At 40.1% G+C, this 21,937-nt stretch overlaps 1 protein-coding gene across 2 annotated transcripts; it reads left to right on the forward strand.

Moving 5' to 3' along the window:
• The first annotated feature begins 1,054 nt into the window (after positions 1-1,054).
• Positions 1,055-15,680, forward strand: LOC127661974 (uridylate-specific endoribonuclease C-like). 2 transcript variants are annotated; one of them, XR_007972824.1, is made up of 10 exons: positions 1,055-1,264; positions 10,054-10,113; positions 10,216-10,315; positions 10,421-10,532; positions 11,062-11,183; positions 11,566-11,678; positions 13,260-13,404; positions 13,521-13,771; positions 14,271-14,473; positions 14,766-15,680. XR_007972824.1 is itself a non-coding variant. In XM_052152962.1 (9 exons), the coding sequence occupies exons 1-9, from the start codon at positions 1,254-1,256 to the stop codon at positions 14,380-14,382; spliced, it is 1,026 nt and encodes a 341-aa protein (XP_052008922.1). In that variant the 5' UTR covers positions 1,055-1,253; the 3' UTR covers positions 14,383-15,680. The 2 variants fall into 2 exon arrangements, 1 of the variants encoding a protein (XP_052008922.1); XM_052152962.1 differs by having other exon boundaries at positions 14,271-15,680.
• Positions 15,681-21,937: the final 6,257 nt, after the last annotated feature.

Here is a 21,937-nt window from a genome sequence, read left to right on the forward strand (position 1 = left end):
TTAATTTGGTTGCTCCACCTGATTAACTTAACTTGTTGTTATTACTCTCTTATAACTCTCTGTAAAGTAATGCGTAGCCACATAATATGATGTTTACCAGTATTGATCCAATAAACAACTTTCACATTTGACACCGAAGTATTAAACTGACATCAATTTCAATTTGATCTTGTTCAAACCTTGTTTGCTCGTAACTGTCTGTTGTGTCCTGTTAATAACTGTTAGTGAACACTGAGGGCGCTAGTGAGGAGACAGGCTTAGATTGTGATGTAAGAAAAGAGAGAAGAAGAATAAAGTTGAATGTAGTGGATTACATGTCTCTCGGCTCGTGTCTAAATACTTGACAAACTACCACACTGTCAGCTGTAATAAATTATATCTCCATTAAAATGCAATACGTAATAAAACACGTTTTCATTAATGCTATGTTTAGCTTATGTAAATAACTATGTCCGTGTCTAAAATGAATAAGGGACAATAAATAAATAAATACTAATACAACATGCTGGAACAATAAACATTTATTATATGTTGAAACTTGACACCGGGCATACACAGGAAAGTGCACCGTTAGATTGGTTTCATGCTGAAGAAGTAAGTTTTTTACTAAATGTTTTCTCCCGTAAATGTAAATGAGTGTTATACAACATCATCATATTGGCTATGTTGAAAGGACTGAAGCATGTAAAATGAGCACACTGATGTCATTAAATGAGTCTGTTGATTTATTCCATCCGTTACTCCTGGACAGAGGCTTCTGTAAATATTTAGTTCCTGCCTAAGTTTATATGGTGCAATGGTCAAATAGTCACAATTTACGCACTAGTAAGTGCCATTTATGCCACAACTAGGTTAAGTTGTAACTTACGTATAGCTAGTGAAGCCGGCCCCTGGACCTTAATTTGATTGAATAATATAATTAAAAACCTTAAATAGCCAGTGAAAATTAGTTAAAATTGAAATATAGATTGTTACTCAAACAATCGTTTTCGACCAATCAGAGACAATATCCTGGCTTCTAAGCACCGCCCATTTAAGATTTCCTGTTCAATGTATTTTGCCATGCTACACCTACATGTTCTATTTCAATGGTAGAAATGGTTCAACGCAATGGACGTATTTAGGTGTATCCAGGCGTGAGAACATCGCAAGGGGCCACTTCACGGGGGCGTAAAGCACAGTAGTCATTTAACAGAGGAAAAACTGCACAAATAGCTCGTGTTCATCAGTGCGCGAGCATTATACCGAACACCATGAGCAAAGGGTATGTGGAAAACTTGTCTTTCATGTTGCATATACAGTACCAGTAGTGTTACTGTATACTGAGAGCTTAATAGCAGAATGTTTATTTTACTATGTCATTGAGTTGATCTTTAACATGCCACTGCTTGTTTCGTTTGGGGAAACCAAATTTACTTAGTTTAGAAAATTAGTTGATGTTATCTGTGCAAATATACTGTTAATTATGTTTTTTGTTGTTTTTTTTTGCATCTCTTTCGAGGTTAACTATTGGAATTTTTCTGGATTTGAATTATGTCATATAATAATTGTATTTTTATTAACAAACATTAACAAAGATTAAAGGAATATTCTGGGTTCAATACAGATTAAGCACAATCGACAGCATGTGTGGCATTATATATTACCATAAAAAATATTTTTGACTTGCCTCTCCTTTTGTTAAAAAATAAATAAATATAAAATCAGAAATTCCAGTGAGGCACTTACAATGGAAGTGAATGGGGCCAATTTTAAACACCTTTACAGCTCAAATAATACACACATTTTAACAGAACAATTAAAGGGGATCTATTATGCAAAATTCACTTTTACATGGTTTGTATATAAATGTGAGTCGGCAGTGTGTGTACACAACCACCCTACAATGTTAAAAGTCCACCCACTACTCTTTCTTATATTTCTATTAATCAAAAACAGTGTGTCAAAATGAATGGTTCACTCTCGAGAGGTCTCTCCTATTGCGTAAGTAGCTTACGCTATGGGAAAACTCAGTTTCTCGAGAAATATTGAAGTCTTTATGTAAAAACGCATTGCAGCTGCACAGCAGACAGCAATGAGCGAGGCAGCTCGGTCATTGGCTGTGCTGTGGCAACTTGCTCAAACCAATGACGGGGCGACTCTGAACGCGCAACCAATGAGTGTGCGCTTTGCGCCCGCGCGCTCAGAGCCCGCCAAGATTAGCGTGGCTAAGGCTATATGTTAGGCGCCCCGTCATGAGAGTTCTTTAGATTTGATCTCCTTCAGCGAAGACCTTCTCTTCGCTGGATCCTCCAGATTGTTGGAGTCTTTTCGCCCGCCGTTGACAAGCCTGCAGCAGGACTGCTAAGAGGACGCCGGCGCCTTCAGCCGCCTTCGAAGCCTTCTGCTACGCCATCCGGCACGCATCACTGATATCCTTTTTTACTTACAAGTGTTCGCCTCTGCGACGCTTTTGATTTAACCCTCAGAGCCCGACGGCATCGTCCACGACATCACACGGCACCTCCGATAAATATTTATATAATTTGATGAAAGTTTTATCGATTTTCTTACCGTTTTTTCCAGCAGAAAGCTAACGAGCTAGCCATCACGGGGGTGTCTTTGGTGTCTTTGTAGCCTTTACAGAAGGTTTTCTATCCAGCCCGAACTTGTGCCTCTTTTCGGAGTTTTTCAGCAATAAATCCAAACACTTACATCCAAGATTTATCCACTTGATGTCCATAATTTATCAATTCTCCATCATTTTTGCCGCTAGCTCGATGATAGCTGCCATTTTGGATATCACATGATGCTTTGCGTGAGGTTGTTGACCAATGACAGGCTGATCCGTCTTCCACGTTGGTGTAGCGCCATTACGCATGAACCAAGCTCTGATATTGTGGAGAGAGAAACGCACGGCAAAGTAGTTTTGAGGAGAGAGAGAGACGCACGGCAAAGTAGTTTTGAGGAGAGAGAGAGAGAGAGAGAGAGACGCGCCAGCAACAAAGTGACCATGTATCTGTGCCAACATCAGACCAAACTGAAACCAGCAAGAAGGCCTCCTATGGTAGAAGGCAATGTGTGAACTGCAAGCAGACAAGGCAGGTCAAACAGGCCACCCCCTGGAAATGCAAAGCCTGTGATGTGGCCCTCTGTGTGATTGCTGATAGGAACTGTTTTGAGGCTTGGCACCAGTGAATGAGGCAAAAAACGCCTGGACTTTTTTTGGAAAAATGTAAATAGTTTTGGTTCTGTAGAAGTTACAATGTTTATTCCTGTGCTCCAGGACTCCAAAGACATGAACAAACTGTTTTCCAGAGGAAATTTGCTTAGCTTTTATTTATTTGTGTGTGATTTCAATAAATATTTGAGTGATTCAATTTCCGTTTTATTTTTTCATTTGTCTTTATGGTCCCATAACTTATTTTACATTCAGGTGACATCAATGCAACACAAATATGCTGAAAGTCCAATTTGTCTTGAAAAAAAAGAGGTGTGTCAATTGTCTGTGCACAACAGGGTTGATGTTTTACAAGCTTTTTTAGTAAATAAAACCAGACGGAAAATGAATTGTAAAAATGCCCTTAGGTCTTAAAGGGTTAAGTAAAAGCAATTTTCGAGGCGTTGTTCCAAATGCCTTTAACCTGCGCCTCGTGCAGAGGCCCTCTTCCTGACGGGGACCGTCACGTTATCTGCACTTGCTGCCTGGGACCTGACCACGCAGAAGCTGCTCTCATTCAGGGCGGATGCCCCGAATGTGACTCCCTGGGCCTTGCCAAGCTGCGCGCTCGCTTTGCCGCCTTCGCCGCAAACGAGCCTGCTTCCACCGTGCTGCCATCTCCTCCGTTCGAGCCACGCAAGAAAAAGCGCCGCTCACAGAGGCTGCCAGAGCACGCGGAATTCAGTGACATCACGCCGGGCCAGTCCCCGCGTGCTTCACCACTACCCAAGATCTCCCCGCCGCCAGTCCATTTCACACAGGCGGCCCAGCACCCCTCCAACAGAGCGGTGGGTCTCATCTCGTTCGGCGCGTCAGGGGACGACGGTGAAAAGGATGACAGCCTTTCTATTGACGCTGCATCCGACGACTGGCCGGGCTCGGCCTTCGACCCCGCGCCGTCGACATTAGCGGACACGAGCACGGGCACCAGCATGGACTCTGAGATCGTCCGCATCCTGTCCAAAGCCGTGGAAGACCTCGGGCTTGACTGGTCTTCTCTGGAAGAACCCGGACCACTCTCTCTAAAACGTGTGAAACATTACCCAGTCCCCTTACAGGCGGCTGGAAATGTCTGTACAGCAGTCAATGGGCCAGTCACAGAACTCGCTCACCTGCAATCAAACGCCATTTTAACGGCAACACACAGAAATCACAAAAAGAGTCATTTTCTGCCTGTGTCACTAAGGGGTCACGTGTCCACACTAAAGTGCGCATTCCCACGTATCAATACTGTCCAAACAGTGCCGAATACTTCCCCAGCTCCAGCTGGACGCACCATATATGTAGATCGTGTGCCTATTGTCATGTATGCACCACTACACGCAAAGCACTGTTCCCACAGTTATAAACACTTCCCCAGTAAAAGCGGAAATACTATAAAGGTAGCTGCGTGACTGCTGTCCTGCATGCACCCCTACACACAAACACTATGCATAGCCAAAAACCCCCGCCATGAAGCGGAGGCTTTATGAAAGTGGCGCGCATGCCTACTATGGTATATGCACCCCCACCCATAAGCACTGCCCATACAGTTTCAAACAGTTCTCTGTCTCATGCCGCAAGCATCACAGATGCGACGCACGAGCTAAGAAACTCCCGCTAAGAGCGGAAGCTTTATGAAAGTGGCGCGCGTGCCTATTACAATGTATGCACCCCCACCCGTAAACACTGTCGATACAGTTGCAAACATTTCTCTGTCTCATGCCGCAAGCATCACGGATGCGACGCGCGAGCCAAGAAACTCCCCGCTAAGAGCGGGAAGCTTTATGACAGTGGCGCGCGTGCCTATTACGATGTATGCACCCCCACCCGAAAACACTGTCCATACAGTTTCAAACATTTCTCCAGCTCATGCTGTGAGCATTTCGGAGATAGCGCGCGTGCCTGTAATCTCACACGCAGCCCTGCACTCGGCACTCAACAATGCTGCTCAGTGCGCGCCCGCGCATCTGACAGCTGTAAGCTCAGTGTTAGCACAAGGCAATTTGCCGGTGGGGCCCATACATCACTGCGACACGCCCCCAGCCAGCATTCAGCCCATATCTGTGCGAGCAAAAGCCTGGGAAAAAATCCCCGACATGCCGAAATGGGTTTTGAACATAATAAAACATGGTTAACTCGCTTCAATTCGCCACGAGACCACCCCGCTTTTCAGCTGTGGTCGAGACTAAAGTGAGGAGAGATGTGTCACATGTTCTACGCACCGAGGTGCTCAAACTAATAGAGAAGGGCTTATAGAATCTGTTCCTCCCTCTATGAGCGCAGGCAGGTTTTTACAGCCGCTATTTTCTCGTCCCGAAAAGGACGGTGGCCTCCGCCCCATCCTAGATCTCAGACATCTGAACAAAGCTTTAATGATTCGCTCGTTCAGAATGTTAACGACCAAACATATCCTCGCGCAAGTTCGCCCCGGGGATTGGTTTCTATCAGTGGATTTGAAAGACGCTTACTTTCACATTCCGATAGCGCCTCATCACAGGCCTTTTCTGAGATTCGCTTTAGAGGGACAGTCATACCAGTACACAGTACTACCATTCGGCCTATCATTGGCCCCCCGTACATTCACGAAATGTATGGACGCAGCACTTTCCCCCCTGAGACAGCAGGGAGTGCGAATACTGAATTACCTCGACGATTGGCAAATCATAGCACAATCAGAGAGTCAGTTAACGACGCACAGATCTTGGATTATCAGCCATCTAGAATTCCTGGGTCTGAGAATCAAATCGATAGCAAAGAGCGTGCTATCCCCCAGCCAGAATATCTCTTTTCTGGGAATAGTGCTAGACTCAGTGCAGATGACGGCGCGCCTCTCATCAGAGTGCGCGCTCTCTATTCGACGCCTTGCAACATCATCCTTTGAAATCGTTTGACGCGCGCGCGCCCTGTCAAACGATTTCAAAGGATGCTCGGTCTCATGGCCTCGGCATCAGCTGTACTCCAGCTAGGATTGTTGCACATGCGTCCTCTCCAACGCTGGCTCAAGGGCCGTGTCCCCACTCACGCGTGGCGCTCGGGCCACTTTTTAATCAGAGCAAATCACGGCTGTATAAAAGCCCTGACGCCCTGGAAAGCTGTCGACTGGTATCGAACCGGCGTGAGTCTGGGCGTGAACACACGGAGAAAAATGATCACGACAGATGCCTCCAAAATAGGATGGGGGCCCTTTACGAGGGCAGGCCTGTCTCCGGCTTTTGGTCAAACCCGGAAAAGCGCCTACATATAAACTGTCTGGAAATGAAAGCGGTCGCCTTGGCTCTCAGAGCCCTGCTTCCGTACCTGAAAAACGAACACGTCCTGGTCCGAACGGACAACATGACGGTAGTATTGTGTATAAATTGCCAGGGTGGACTCAGGTCGAGCTCCCTGGACTCTATGGCCAGGGAGCTCATCTCATGGTCACAGCACCACTTGCGCTCGCTGAGAGCAGCGCATGTGCCAGGCGTCCTGAACCAGGGAGCAAGGTTCTCCCAGGAGAATGGTCTCTCCACCCCCTGACGGTTCAGTGGTTATGGCAAACCTTTGGCAAGGCGGAGGTCGACCTCTTCGCCTCCAGGGAAAATGCGCACTGCCCCCTTTTCTTCTCAAACAGCACGGACGCGCCCGCCCAAGTCTGGCCGAGCCGCCCTTGTATGCTTTTCCCCGATCGCGATGCTATCTCAGGTCATCAGTCGGATCAGGGAAGTGAAATGTGCAGTGCTCCTGGTAGCCCCTCTCTGGAAAAACCAGACGTGGTTTCCAGAACTGATGCAGATGATGCAATCTGCCCCATGGCCGATTCCGCTGAGGCTAGACCTCCTCAGGCAGGCCAACGGGATGATTCTTCATCCACGCCCCGATCTGTGGGCCCTCCATGCATGGCCCCTCAACGGGTTCCCGAGAACCTCCCCAGTGGAGTTTTGAGAACCATCACGGAGGCGCGAGTGCCCTCTACGAGACGCTTATATGCCCAAAAGTGGAAAGTGTTCAGTGACTGGTGTGATACCAAGAGCTTGAACCCCAAATCGTGCGAGATACCAAGTGTACTCGCCTTTTTGCTTAATTACGCGGGCCGCACACCCTCCACGCTCAAAGTCTATGTGGCTGCCATAGCGGCGTCACACAATCCTGATAAAGGACGTTCATTAGGGAAAAACGACCTAATCATTCGTTCCTAAGAGGCGCTAGGAGGATGAACCCCCCTCGCCCCCCCTCGGTGCCGATCTGGGACCTGGCCACGGTCCTGGACGCACTAAGAGTGCCCCGTTCGAACCTCTCCGAACCGTGCACCTTAAACAGCTCTCGCTCAAAACTGTGCTCTTGCTGGCGCTCACCTCAGTCAAGAGAGTGGGCGACCTGCATGCGCTGTCATCAAGCGCTGCTTGCCTGGAATTTGGACCTAACGACTGCAGAGTTGTCCTTAGGCCAAAGCACGGGTATATTCCTAAAGTGCTCTCCACACCCTTCAGAGTACAGGTGATATCTCTGGCAGCTTATCGTCCCCAGCGGATCTAAAGCGACGCTAATTTACTCTGCCCGGTCAGGGCGCTCAGAGTATATTTGGAACGTTCTGCCCCGTTCAGACAGACGGAACAATTATTCGTATGCTTTGGCGGCCGCACTAAAGGTCTCGCAGTTTCAAAGCAAAGAATATCGTGCTGGATAGTGGATGCTATAGCGCTGGCTTATGAAGCCAAGGGCCTTCAATGCCCCTTAGGCGTCAGAGCTCACTCTACGAGGAGCATGGCCTCCTCGTGGGCGTGGTCGAGTGGGATACCCATTGAAGATATTTGTGCGGCGGCAGGCTGGGCCTCGCTCGACATTTATCAGGTTTTATAACCTACAGGTCCCCTCATTGCATTCCAACATTCTATCAGCCTGACTGTAGAATGGACTGGAGTATGTATATGCTGAGCATTATCTCCTCCCTTATAGGTCCGTCTCTGACTGACTTAGAGGATTTTTTTATGCATATCAATACATAGAAAAATCAGTACATAAGTTATGTGCTTGTGTTTTTACAATGAGCGCCCCACCATGGACCTCCTTGGGGCAAAGGCGCTCTGTATTTTCCCATTATATAGCTCGCCGTTGGCCGGCTTGTTGGATAATCACTTTGCTTTAAGGCTCAGGCATCCGCATCTGGCTTTATAGCACGAAGTCAGCACACACGGCGTTTTGCATGGTGTTCCCATAGCGTAAGCTACTTACGCAATAGGAGAGACCTCTCGAGAGGGAAGGACTCGGTTACTAACGTAACCTCGGTTCCCTGAGAGGAGGGAACGAGTATTGCGTAAGCTGCCGTGCTTGTGCTTGGTCAGTTCGCTTCAGTCGATTGAACCTAAAGAACTCTCATGACGGGCGCCTAATATATAGCCTTAGCCACGCTAATCTTGGCGGGCTCTGAGCGCTGGCCGTGGCGCACACTCATTGGTTGCTGCGTTCAGAGTCGCCCGTCATTGGTTCGAGCAAGTTGCCGCAGCACAGCCAATGACCGAGCTGCCTCGCTCATTGCTGTCTGCTGTGCAGCTGCAATGCGTTTTACATAAAGACTTCAATATTTCTCGAGAAACTGAGTTTTCCCATAGCGTAAGCTACTTACGCAATACTCGTTCCCTCCTCTCAGGGAACCGAGGTTACGTTAGTAACCGAGTCGTTTTCGTTTCTGCTCTAAAGTGACATCAGGTTAGATCAGGCCTCGCCCACGACTGGTGACGGACTCCAGCCTATTATCATAGATCCTCCCCTGAGTGATCTACACGAACAGTAGATGGCGGCATGTGCTCATGATACCAGTCTGGCATTTAAATAAAAGAAGCAGCAGATACAGTGAGAAGAATAATGTCTCAGCTTCGTAAGCATCATACGTGTTCTGTTGTTGGCTGTAAAAGTGAACATAAGAGTCTTCATGTACTTCCGGCATCAGAGCCACTGAAGACGAAGTAGACAAGTTTTGTTTTTGAAGGAAGTGTGCCTCAAAACATATCAAAATTTGTGTATGTTTGTGCAAATCATTTTACACCAGACTGCTTTGTGAATGAGGGTCAATATAAAGCAGGATTTTCAAAACAAAGTGATTCTCAAGCATGCATCAGTACCAACTGTTCATGCTCCAGCTATATTTCGTGAAGATGTAAGTATCGCACTTTATATTTTGTGAATGTTTGCAAATCGCCTTCTGAATGTGCTTGTTAGCTGATTCCACAGTTAATGTATCTAAAGTTACCATTGACTCTGATTGTATTTATGGAGACCAGAGCTATGTTGGGGCTGGGAGAAGCAGCTCATTTGCATTTAAAGAGACACACACGAAATCAGCATGTTTTTGATTCCACCCAAAAAGAGGCATTTATAACATGGCATAATAAATTATCTGTGGGGTATTTTGGGCTGAAACTTCTTAGACACATTCTGGGGATACCTGAGACTTATATTACATCATGTAAAAAAGGGGTAATTGCTTTTATAAAATTATAAGCTTCAAATTTCTGCCTAAAAACCCTAAAAAAAAATTGTCCACATTCACTTCTATTGTAAGTGTCTCACTGTAACCTCGATTTGTGCTTTTTTGTTTTTTTTTTAAGGAGGATGAGTCAAAATAATTTTTTGTTGAAATCAACATTATGCCATAAATGCTGGAGATTGATCTTTACTTGTATTGAACCCAGAATATTCATTTAATAAATGCTGTAAAAATATATTTGTAATTGTTTGTTCATGATAACAAATACATCAATTAATGATATTAAATGGCACCTTATTGTAAAGTGTTACCATTGTCATATTTGCATGTGCCTGAACTACTAAGCTGTTATCGATATTATCATATAATATTTTAATAATGTGGTTTTATAAAGTGTTGCCTATTGTTGTAGGTATGAGTTCGGAAGCATCCTTATGCTGTTGGCACTGTTTACTTTCAGTGATGCAACAAGGTAAATTATTTCACAAATGTACCTTCACATAGAAATACCGTATTATTTACTGCACATCGGCAGATAGATCTTGTAAAATGAACTTTTGTCCTAACTTCTCAGTCAAACTGTCAACCAGGAGCTTTCCAATATTTTCAATGAGCTCTGGAAGTTAGACGTGAACCGCCTGAAGGCTGGAACAGACTACAAAATCACATTGCAGGTGTCAGGACTTCTAATGTCCCTCTACATTGTTTAATCTCAGTAATCATTTATAGTATGTATGTCCCCAAAACATATTTAATCTAAAAGTTTAAAATTCTTTTAGGGCAAGGCTAGGTATATACCTCATGGAAGCACAAGTGTGGTAGATCGTGCCTCATCACCATTGTTCACTCGTGTTGATGAAACTAAACTGAACTCTATCACCACATATGCATGTATGTTTTTGTTTTATCATTATTGTAAAATGTACCAGTCTAGCACCAATAAAATAAAAAAAACAATGTTCTAGTTCCCACAGGGCTAGTCATGATCTGCTGTCAGTTTGTGCTGTTTGCACAAAAGCTAATTAATGCATGGAGCTGTGCTGAAACATGCCTTTGTCAGGGACGTGCCAAGATCCTTTATATAATATAATTCTGTTTTAGAAAAAGAGGCAGTTAGTCTTTAAGTTGATTGATAGAATTCTGCGTTGTTTTTCTTGTTTCATTTAGTCCTGAAATCATTTCAGCCTCTCCTTTTGATTTCTATGGAAATGCTTGTATTGGGGTTGCTTGTTGCAACAATGTCCCTGAAACATTTGAAATTAATACAAATTCATTTGAACATGGATTCTATGAATATGAATTTATTTATGAGTCTTCTTAATTCACATCTCATAGAATCAATATAAAGGTGAATATTAAATTGCTTAATAAACAGCTATACTTATATGATTTTAAATGGTGATCTTGTGCTTCTCAATAGGCTTCATAAAGCTTTTGGATAACTATGAGAGGTCCACTGGTGTGGCAGAGAGAGTAACCGCTGAGGAGGTGACAGAAAATAACTCCTTTTTGGATGCTATCTTAGAGACAGCAGTCATGAAGGTATGATTCATCACTCTTAATAAATCAAATTATATGTATTACATTATAAAGTATCTCAACCTCTCTGGACTTCTTGAAACAATCAAAAACTAAAACCTGAAAATAAGTTGTCTTGTCTACATACATCCCTATTTTTGCTTAGAGAGGTTATTTGAAAAGATAGCCTAACGGACATGTTGTTCAGCTTTTGTGTTGCTAGCCAAAGTATTGTTGTCGCCTCCTGCCACACCCTGTTCTTGGAAGCTACATCATGACAAGTAGAAATAAATTGGAAAACGGTGGTGGCGTGTCTTAAGATGTTTCTGAGTTGATCTGATCAGAACATTTGGTCGGAATATGCAAGTTTTATCTAATAAAATATTATCATGTTTTGCTTCATCAGCGTGCATACCGGTACCTGGTTGAAAAGGGGAAATCACACTCAGATCTGAAACTATTTAAGAGTCAGTTGTATTACATGTGGTTCCGCCTCTACCATAGAGACAGGAGCGGAGGGTGAGTGAATAACACCCTCACATGCACATACTCATCGATTTCAGGTCAAATGTCCAGGTTACATTTTATCCCAAAATCAAAAGAAAAATTATTTTCTTGCATCTTGACATTATTTTTGAGACAATTAAACATGTTTTCTCCCAATTTCTGATTACCTTGATGGAGAAAAAAATTCGGCATAAATTAAAGGTGCACTCAGTATTTTCTAAATTATGTTGAAGTGGTTTACACTGGCTTACACTGACACCTAGTAGCCTGGAGTTGTTTTCAGTTACTTGTGCCATTGTAGAAATTCACTATGTACAGTAAGCCGGTATTCATTTAATTAATGTAGAATTAATTTAATTCATTCTCCATGTAGAATAAAAGCTTTTATACACCTTTTTCTTGGGGGTCTTACTGGGGAAACGGATGTGGCTGTGACTTCCACCAGAAGTCGTTCTATGGCATTCGCTAGCTAAGATGCATTTCGGATGATCTGATTGTAAGTATAAACAGGGTGCAAAACATTTTGTGTTTGGATCACACAAAACAAAAACACATACAGAGGAAGTCAAAAGCACATTACCACATCACATTTAAGATGTAAACACTGTCCTGAATGATGCAATGATAAAACAAAGGTTTTAACTTGCGTGCAGATTTAAAAGGAAATAACCGTCCTTGAAAAAGCGATTACATACGCAAGCGCAAGAACTTCAGAGCTCTTCCTCAGTGTGTCTGTCTGATATCAACATGCAGGGTGACAAGATGACAAGCACACACATCTGAAGTGAAGAGGTACTCCACTAAAACAATGGAAAATGTTATGTTTGTGCTTGGATTAAATTTCAACTGCACCTGGGAAAAACAGCGTGCAGGTTTTGTTCTCGCTTTCTTTGAATTTTTGACTTTTTTTCTGTTTATTATCGTTCAGTAACACATAGTGATTGATGTATGTGCTCGTGAAATCAGACACCCTCTCCTCAAAATCCCAACACAGCAATGAAAGAATGTATGGATGTATGGATGTCGCAACAACAAGTATGTTTACTTGATAACGGAAGTAACCCCCACATTTCGCATTAAGCATCCCAGGACATAGGAAAAAGGTAGATAAGGTTACTGTTATGACTGAACTCTTCATCTCACATGAGTGGTCATGAATTTATACATATTTTTCAAAACTACTATTCATTTCTTTATAAGTTAAACATTTTAAATGAGGAAAAACTTTACTGAGTGAACCTTTAAAGTCAATACAAACAATGCTAGCATGATGCATAATTACTTTAAAATGTAGATAATGTATCAATATTTTTTCGATTACAGTAATGAGAATCAGATTATTATAATGTTTTTTCATCATGGTTATGAAAATTTAGGGCAAGGATGCGTAATTGTCAATAAAAATAATGTCATAATCCAAAAATCCTTTATGGTACTAAAAATAGATTTTTAGACATTTTCTTCGAGATTAAAGATAAATTCTAATTTCTTTTGATATGGAGGCAATATATGACCTGGACATGTTCTTGGTTTTGTGTGTTTCCCACCTGTAAACAATTGAAAGTATAAAATGCATATCTCTCTTTTAACAAGGGAGGACTCCAGTGGATTTGAGCATGTGTTTGTTGGGGAAACCAAGTTTGGCAGAGAAATCATGGGGCTCCACAACTGGGTTCAGTTTTACTTGCAGGAAAAGCAGGAGCTTCTAGATTACAAGGGCTACAAAGCCAATGAACTGGTATGATTTCATGAACCAATGTATGAATATCCTTAAGAAAGTCTATAAGGACTTTTACATGTGCAGAATTGCTTAATCAACTGCTTAATATCCGACGTTGTTTATCTTCTACACAGCCCAATGAGGATGATCATGTCTTGAATGTGCAGTTTAGTTGGCATGGTTTGGTCAAGCCAGTGGCGAGTGCCTTTATTGGTGTGAGTCCTGAGTTTGAGATGGCCATCTTTACCATCCTGTTCCTAACATCAACTGAGAAGAGCACCGCAGCCGTGGTCAATCTGGATGTGTACCAGCTGGAGATGGTGGTCCATAGACATGGCCACTCTATTGGGACCGCATATCCCAAACTGCTGAGAACCAACAACAGGCACCTATAAATCCACATATTGTTGTGCCCTGTCAAAAGCTTACAAGCTGTTTTAAAGGGCATATTGTAATTTTTGAAAGTAGACATTGTTTAATATTTGAAAGTCTTAATTTTAGATGTTTGGATTTACATTGTTGCCATTAGCTATTAACAATTTTATAAGCAAAGCTCATTTCAATAGAATCTTCTTTTACAGATGTAGATGTTAAGCATGTACACTGAAATAGAAAAACTGACATTTTCACAAGAATTGCATTTCAAATTATGGCTGTTATATACATGAATATTTTTTCTTGACATATTTTGAAAAAGGCTGTATTTACATCTAGTTGGCTAAAGAAAATATAACTTTTGCATTAAAGGGTTTTAATCCACTTGGGTGATTCGTATTTGCTGAATTTTAGGGTAGATGACATGACATTTAAGCAGTGACTGTTGTGTGACAATCTTAACTCCATCTACAACTATTTTAAACCAAACTTTTTTCATTTTTGTATAGGAGAAAAATCATACATTGTGGTGAACAATCGGACAAAATGACAATCCATAGCCAGTTTATGGCTGAGCCCCTCCCTAACTGTCAAAGCATGAAAAAAGTGGCTCCATTCTGATTGGATCCTGGTCGACCAACACAAACATGTGCCGAGCCACCATCAGATAAGTTACTTGAACAACTGCCAGACACCTCTTACAGAGCAGTAGGTAAGGACCTACACAATGGAGAGGACTTCTCATTGGTCCACGAGTGGTTTCTTATGCCCAAAATTCTTACCAACCTATCAAACCCTATGCTCTAATACCAGAAGTGAAAAAGGATCGTAAATTTCCTAGGACTTCCGGGCGAACTAAGTGAACAAATATTAACTTACCATGTGGCAAAAGCTGAAACAAAGAAGCCACAAAGAAGACCAGTTTATGCATATATATATATATATATATATATCCCCTAAAGTGGATATCAACTGCAACTCATCCACTCAATGTTCTCTCACAGCAGATTTCAATTTCCGCCTTACTGGAAAGGTATAAATCTATCCTCCGGATGGCCACACCTTCATCCTGTGTCTCAGATCCTGAGAGAAAGGCGACAATAACATAATATGAACCTACGTTCTGAGATTCTGGCTGGCAAGGCAGGAGGCAATATCAAAATATGCATCATTAATGGCAAACAGAATATAACAATTCAAGCTCTTGTGTCCCGAGTCTGGCAATCAAGGGGGCAATCAAACAGATCATCCAATTTTCCATCCTAGACAGACAGTAGAAGATCGACCAAGTACCAATCTCACTAAAAGAGACAATAGCAATGCCAAGTTTGGAGTCCACATACCAGGGAGATAACTACAGAAATACCAGTGACAAGGTTTAGCTCTAGCGAGCAAACTGCATCTGCATATTCCAGATTGCTAGAACCCCCTCAGTGCTTTCTGGGAGCAACGTTCCTCAGCTCCTTCGTGTGCAAGGCTGTGGAAACAGAATCCACTGTAGCGTGTCCCTGAACCACCAGTGGAAGACGTCGCTATCACCGAACTCATCAATCGATCAAGCAAAACGTACATATATCACTATCCAAACTTCTCTCCAGAGACTTTGGCATTAGTGTATACTATCAGTTTATGATTATCTAATGTTCCTTAGATTGCATAACCTGTTTATCAAATGTCTAGAAATAATCTTATTTCTTTAATTAGAAAAAAGGTTTTCACTTCATTTACAGAGAAACATCTATATCTTTTCATATTATAATAATAGTCATACTTTGCTACATCCAATTCAACCACTTGCAACTTGTGTGATCCATCTAATGCACTTTATTTACCTATTCATTTACATTAACCTTTAACATATTTGTACCATTTAGTGGTTGTTTTTCTTGTGTATCTTTTTGTAAATAAAACAAAAACAAACTGTCCCTTCCTTGTGTTGATAATACCGCAAGAGCTCTAAACGTTTGGTCGATTCTCACAAATCCTTCAGATTATTCAGATGAACAACTCCCTCCAATTCACATATTTCTAATGTATTGAATGGTGGACGGATCATTCATGTACTGTTAAGAGGAGACTCAAAGCTGGTGCCCAAGGATGGAGAGAATGGCTATTATATATTTTTCTCACAATCACATACACACCTTAAGTGACATGGAATCAAAAATCACCAAATACTTTGGTGTCTTTTGTGAGATGCAGTTCATTTCAATTGGTGACTGGTGTGATTATCACTACAACATGCAGATTCTAGGACAGACATGAGAGACTATATGAAATATTTGTATTTTTACACATTTATTTGATAAGATGTTTTTATACAAATATTGAGCTATCCTTTAATACTGTTATTTTATACAATACAAAAATTTATTTGGAGGAGCCATGTTTGTCATTTTATAGTTAAAGGAATATTTTGGGGTTCAGTACAATTTAAGTTCAATTGACAGCATTTGTGGCATTATATTGATTACCACATTTATTTAACAAAAGAAAAGGCACTTACAATGGAAATGAATGGGGCCCATCCATAAATTTTGGTTTCAAAAGTATAGCCACAAGACAAACTATAAACAATTTGCATTTTTACACGATTTTAGTGTGATAAAATCACTTAGCAAACCGACAAATAATCAACATAGAATCTATGTCTCTCACGGCATTGAAACGATGTTGATTTCGCAACTTTTTGCTTATCAAAGTCACATTGAATCTACGTCGTTCACACCACTGAAAACAAACATAAAATCGATCTAATTGATTTGCTTGCCTGATGTTGAAATGACGTTGATTTCAGTTGGATGAAATAACATCATACAATCAAGATATTTTCTACTTTTGTTTTTAAAATCCCAAATACTTTAAAATGAATAAATCATCCCATATATGTTCTCTTTATTGAACACACAGCACATTCAGATACTTATTGTTTTATTTATACGAAACATACATTTACAAATACATATTTCTTTGGAGTTAACATTTTCTACAGTATATACATCTTAATACTTAACAGCCAATTATAGAAAAAATGCCTTCATACTGTTGCATTCACAAATGGATCCTACACTGGTAAGTCATAATTATGAGATAAAAAGTCAAAATGTTGAGAAAAAAAGTCATAATTACGAGATTAAAAAAATATCTAAATTATGACATAAAAAGTGAAGATTATGATAAAAAGTAATAATTATGGGATAAAATGTGAAGATTATGATAAAAAGTAATAATTATGAGATAAAAAGTGAAGATTATGATAAAAAGTGAAATTACAATTTTTAAATGAGATGAGTCACAAAGGCAATATTGTGAATTGTAAAAGATGCTATGGCTTCCACATAACGTTCCGGTAGGCAAGGCGAGTCCGCATTACCTATGTAAGTCATAAATCAGCATTAAAAACTAATTCATATCTTCTTGTATTCATAGCTATTTGGAAAGAGGTCATTCTGACACATTTTGTGATTAGATCCATGATCAAAAATGTATGTTTGATCAGTGAACATACCATTTAAACACTTATTTAAGATATTTAAATTGGATGATATCAGCGAAAGAGCACAAACATGTGTGTAATATTCTGTGTGTTCAGTGAAGCAGAAAATGTATATATTTCTATTCTGGTGTCACCATTGCCCTGTGCATGTTACATCAGAAGCACAATTGACAACTGAATTCACAAATGTCACAATCAGGGATTAAGGTGAGGTTATGTGTGATCTGAGGATGAATAGTTGTAGTAAAGTAATCATAAATGCAAGTGAAATACACATGATTATTAGGCCAACAAAACAATACTGGCTTTAAGGCTATGAATTTGCCTAAATGTTTGGGAGAAGTTTTGATTTAGTCAAAGACTTTTATGAGAATATGTTTTTTTTTCCATTATGTATGTTTGCAATGGTCAGACATTTGTGTTGAAATGTCCTAGGATGGATGACCTAAGTTAATTTTTGGAGTCAAGTAATGTATCTGAGGACATCATTCAGCAAATGCAACAGGATAAGTTATTCATTGAATTTGTTGAAATTAATGAATATGCATCAAATAATGGCTTTTGGTTGTCATGCTCTTGATCGTTATTCATACAATATGAAACACTTGATTCAGATTAAACATTCAAAGGTGCGATATTTCTGAATAACAATAGCACATATTGGGGATTGAGTCACTATATGATCTCTACAAATAAGATAATAAAATAATATCAATTCAAGTCAATATTTTATGTCCAAATATTTATGTATTTAGCAAGCCATCTTCTAGTAAGCACTCAAAAAGTCCTTTTCACAAAATTAACACCAACAGGTTCATCAGAACTTTGACACAAACCCGAGATGTAATTCAGCGTTTCATGCGAGTCCTCAATGCCGTTCATCTTACACATAATTACACAATTTCAACACATTCAACAATATTTCATGGCCATTTAGGTAGCTACATTATTCCTTACTTAGCAGTCACTGTCATTAGAGGATGTAAACTCATATAATGTATTTGTTCTTGATGTATTCTCTTGTTGCAGATTGACTGCAGCATCATAAAACTTATGACAGATGACCAGCTGAAAGAATATCTGCCTTCCTATGGTGACCAACTGGCTGTTCTTGGATACTACAGGTGAAAGGATAAAGATCCTAGAAGCCGAAACTAAAACTTTTTGATCTGCTGAAAGCCAGACTGTCAAGAAACAAAGGTGATTCTGAAAATGTTTCCAAGAAGGGAATGCCAAAAGTTGATTAGATTATGCGAAAAGTTGAGATGAGATTGACGCATTTTCGAGAAGGAAAGTTTACTCAAGTAAGAACCAAAAAAGGTGGGGGTACACAAAAAATTCACTTGTCAAAGGACTGCAGAAGAGTTACTTGAAAAGGCTGTTGAGTTGTTTTTTTTACTGGTGAGAAATGTTCTGAGGGAAGCATCACAGATTTTGTGGTTAGTCTAACAGACTTTCAAGAGCATTCAATAGATGAGCAGATTACATTTGGAGAACTTTATGAACAGACCAAATTGCCAGACTTGCGTTTTTACTTGACAACCAAGAAGAAAGTCATAACAAGTGACACACAGCCAGACTTTGGCTTAACTTAACCAGTAAAAAATGAGCTTTATTGACCTCAACCTTAGTGTACTTAAACGTCTGACTTCAACAGTATGTACTGTACAAGTCTACTGCTACAAACACATAATTTGTAAGGTCCAGATCATGCTCTGACATAAGATCTACACACATGTTGAAAATGTCTTCATCACATGGGAAGTCCTTGAACACACACTCTTCTAAACAGACTTAAACCTTCTCCAGACACACTGGATGCGGATGGTCTGTGGCTCCGTATAGATGAGACTCTGCGTTCATGATGGATGAACAGCCATAATGAGACTGTGAATTGTGCACTGGTTGTATTCTGTGGTTGTTCCAAGCCAAGGTGATCTCATCAAGCTCTTCCTGTAAGGAAACATGTATTGAAATATTTAATACTGAACATACAACAGTATCTTTTCATATATACACCATGCACAACTGAGCAGAGACATTAGATGCAATATTATACTGGGCAACTTCACACAATTTGAATCCATTTAAAAGTCAGCCTCTCTGTATTTGTTTATTTCATATACTGTACGTATGTGTGAAATCAACTGTGTCATTTCGCCAGGATAGTGAAACTGTACACCTTTTGAACACAAACCTAAGAAATGGCTAAATAAGTTGCCATTTTTATTACAAAATATATGACACTGGCATTAGAGAAGGCTAAAAGTCTGACCATGTTATACTTCATATCTTAGAATGATAACTATAACTTTTCTAAAGGAAAATACCTCTTTAAGAGCTTAGTTGGTATTGGATATAACAAACATGTTTGTGGCTTTTGATGTTTCAATACATTTTGTTAGCTCTTCATGACCTATGACAGCGAAGGATTGAAGTTGCACATGAGGAAAATTATGAGACACTTTTTTTCTGAGGTGCTATGACAGATGATTGCATAATTTATTTATTTATGATTATTTCAATTTTATCTGTAAATAAATTCATGAAGTCATTACTCTTGTGCTGTGACGTAATATCTGGTTCTGTTGAGGCTTGATTCCTAACCAATTTAGCCACAGTACACAAACTCTTGAGTTTTTCTCAAATCACTCAGCTACAATATTTTTATATTAAGATTTTAATAATTCATGACAATGCATGGTTTTAACCACACATATTATTCCTTTATCATTTGACATAGTTAGACTCGTTTTATAACTGTTTTATGTCAGTATCAATTTAAGCATTATTAAGCCAACAAAACGATGATAACAATCCCCTCTATATGTATGAATTAAAAATGTTTAATCTATCAGGCAATTACTGAGATAAACTCACATGGATTTTGTGAAGAAAACAAAACTGAACCAAGGTTTTGTCCAAAAAAGTGTCTGGGAAGTGCCCGTCCTCTCTCAATTTATCAAAGAGACCTATCCAAAATTGGACATATAAGGAATAACCCTCCTAATAATGCAAAGACATAAGTACAACCGTCCCAATATTTATACCATGATAATTGGAAACATGCAAATGCTTCAGTGGTTTCAGTCTTCTAGGTGTTCAAATTTTGGAGCTATTTGCATTAGAAAATGAAGAGTCATACAATTTAAACGACCCATTGCAGAGCAGATGATGATGTCATCTGAATTGACAAATCATGAAGAATAACATGCAACATTATTTACATGTGAGCTGATTTATGGCTAATCGAAATCTGAATTTCAAACCGCAAACTATCTTTACCGTGGTCATTTACTTAAAAAAATGACCAAGCGGGAATGTTTTTAAAACACTGAGGGATAAAACAATTCAAATCTAAAGTGATATTCAATGATAGACTGACAAAACTTTGTGTAAAATGATGAATAAAAGTGCATTCATGCTTACCTTTTTCTAATGATGCGTCCTCTGACAGTTGGCCTGGTGAAGATTCAAAAACATGCACGTGCAAAACTCTTTCTCTAACCAAGTTTCAACACAGAACAAACGTTACGATTTCGACCAAATCGGTCGGCGGTACATCTTGATGAATCACCCTCATTCCGACGTTGAATATGTTCTATTTTCGACATAAAAACGTTCTGATGTACCAACCAAATAATGGTTTATGTTGTGTGTTTGTCACGACTGGCTCGTTACAAGCCGCAACATAAAAAGGAGAGTCTGACAACAGGTCTTAGTAAACTCAAAAGAGAATGGTTTTATTGTCAGTAAGCATAAACCACCACAACCATGGATGGTAACATGGGTCTAAGGTTAACAAAGGGAAAACACAGCATTAATATAATTATTCAATACTTTACGCTACACGGTAAGAAAAGCATGAAGATAAATTGAAGAGGTCTCACTGGGCCAGCCACTCCTAAGACATGGAGCTATCCCAATGAGCCCTTGAGCAAATTACACACAGCATTTTATAGCGATACTAATTATCAATTAGTAAGGGGAGAACCAATTAAATCACACGACTCAGGGACATCACAGTGTTACAATCTTAATCAGTGTGACAAATCTTAAACAATGTATGCCTGCTAACAAATGATAAATGATTATTGTACTTATTCTTTCTTGTTAATAAATACAATTTTTACCTTGAAAACTTGACTTCGTCTCCTCAAAAACGAACACGACATTTACAACTAAAAATAGACGTTGAATGACGTCTCCTTGCTATCAGGGTATCCAGTTATAACTTTGTTTCCATGACAAAGTGCTGTTAACCCTGTAATCCGGATTATCAACGATTGAAACGATTTATATACATCTTAAATAAAACATGAAGAATTAACAGATTATAAAATTACAAGTTTCACATTTCAAAATCACCTATTTCTGTGTTCCACAGAAAAAAAGTTAATCATAGGATTTGAGTCTGGATTTTGAGTCTTTTAATTTTTTTAAAATGTTTATGCTCCGTATGAATCAAAAATAATTTCAGCTGTTAAATTGCGTCTTGAGACATCAGCGTTCTGTTCGTTGCGTTGCGTCTTGTTTTTTGTTTTCTGAACAACCTGAACAGCACCGTTCATTTTTGGATGTACTGTCCCTTTAAGAAGTTCAACGTTGGTGACAGAGCAATATGTGAGCACACGTTTCTGCCCGGTCTGCTTTTCATGTTACACCTCACACTTTCACGTG

Source organism: Xyrauchen texanus, chromosome 21 (assembly GCF_025860055.1).
Source record: "Xyrauchen texanus isolate HMW12.3.18 chromosome 21, RBS_HiC_50CHRs, whole genome shotgun sequence".
NCBI lineage: Eukaryota > Metazoa > Chordata > Actinopteri > Cypriniformes > Catostomidae > Xyrauchen > Xyrauchen texanus.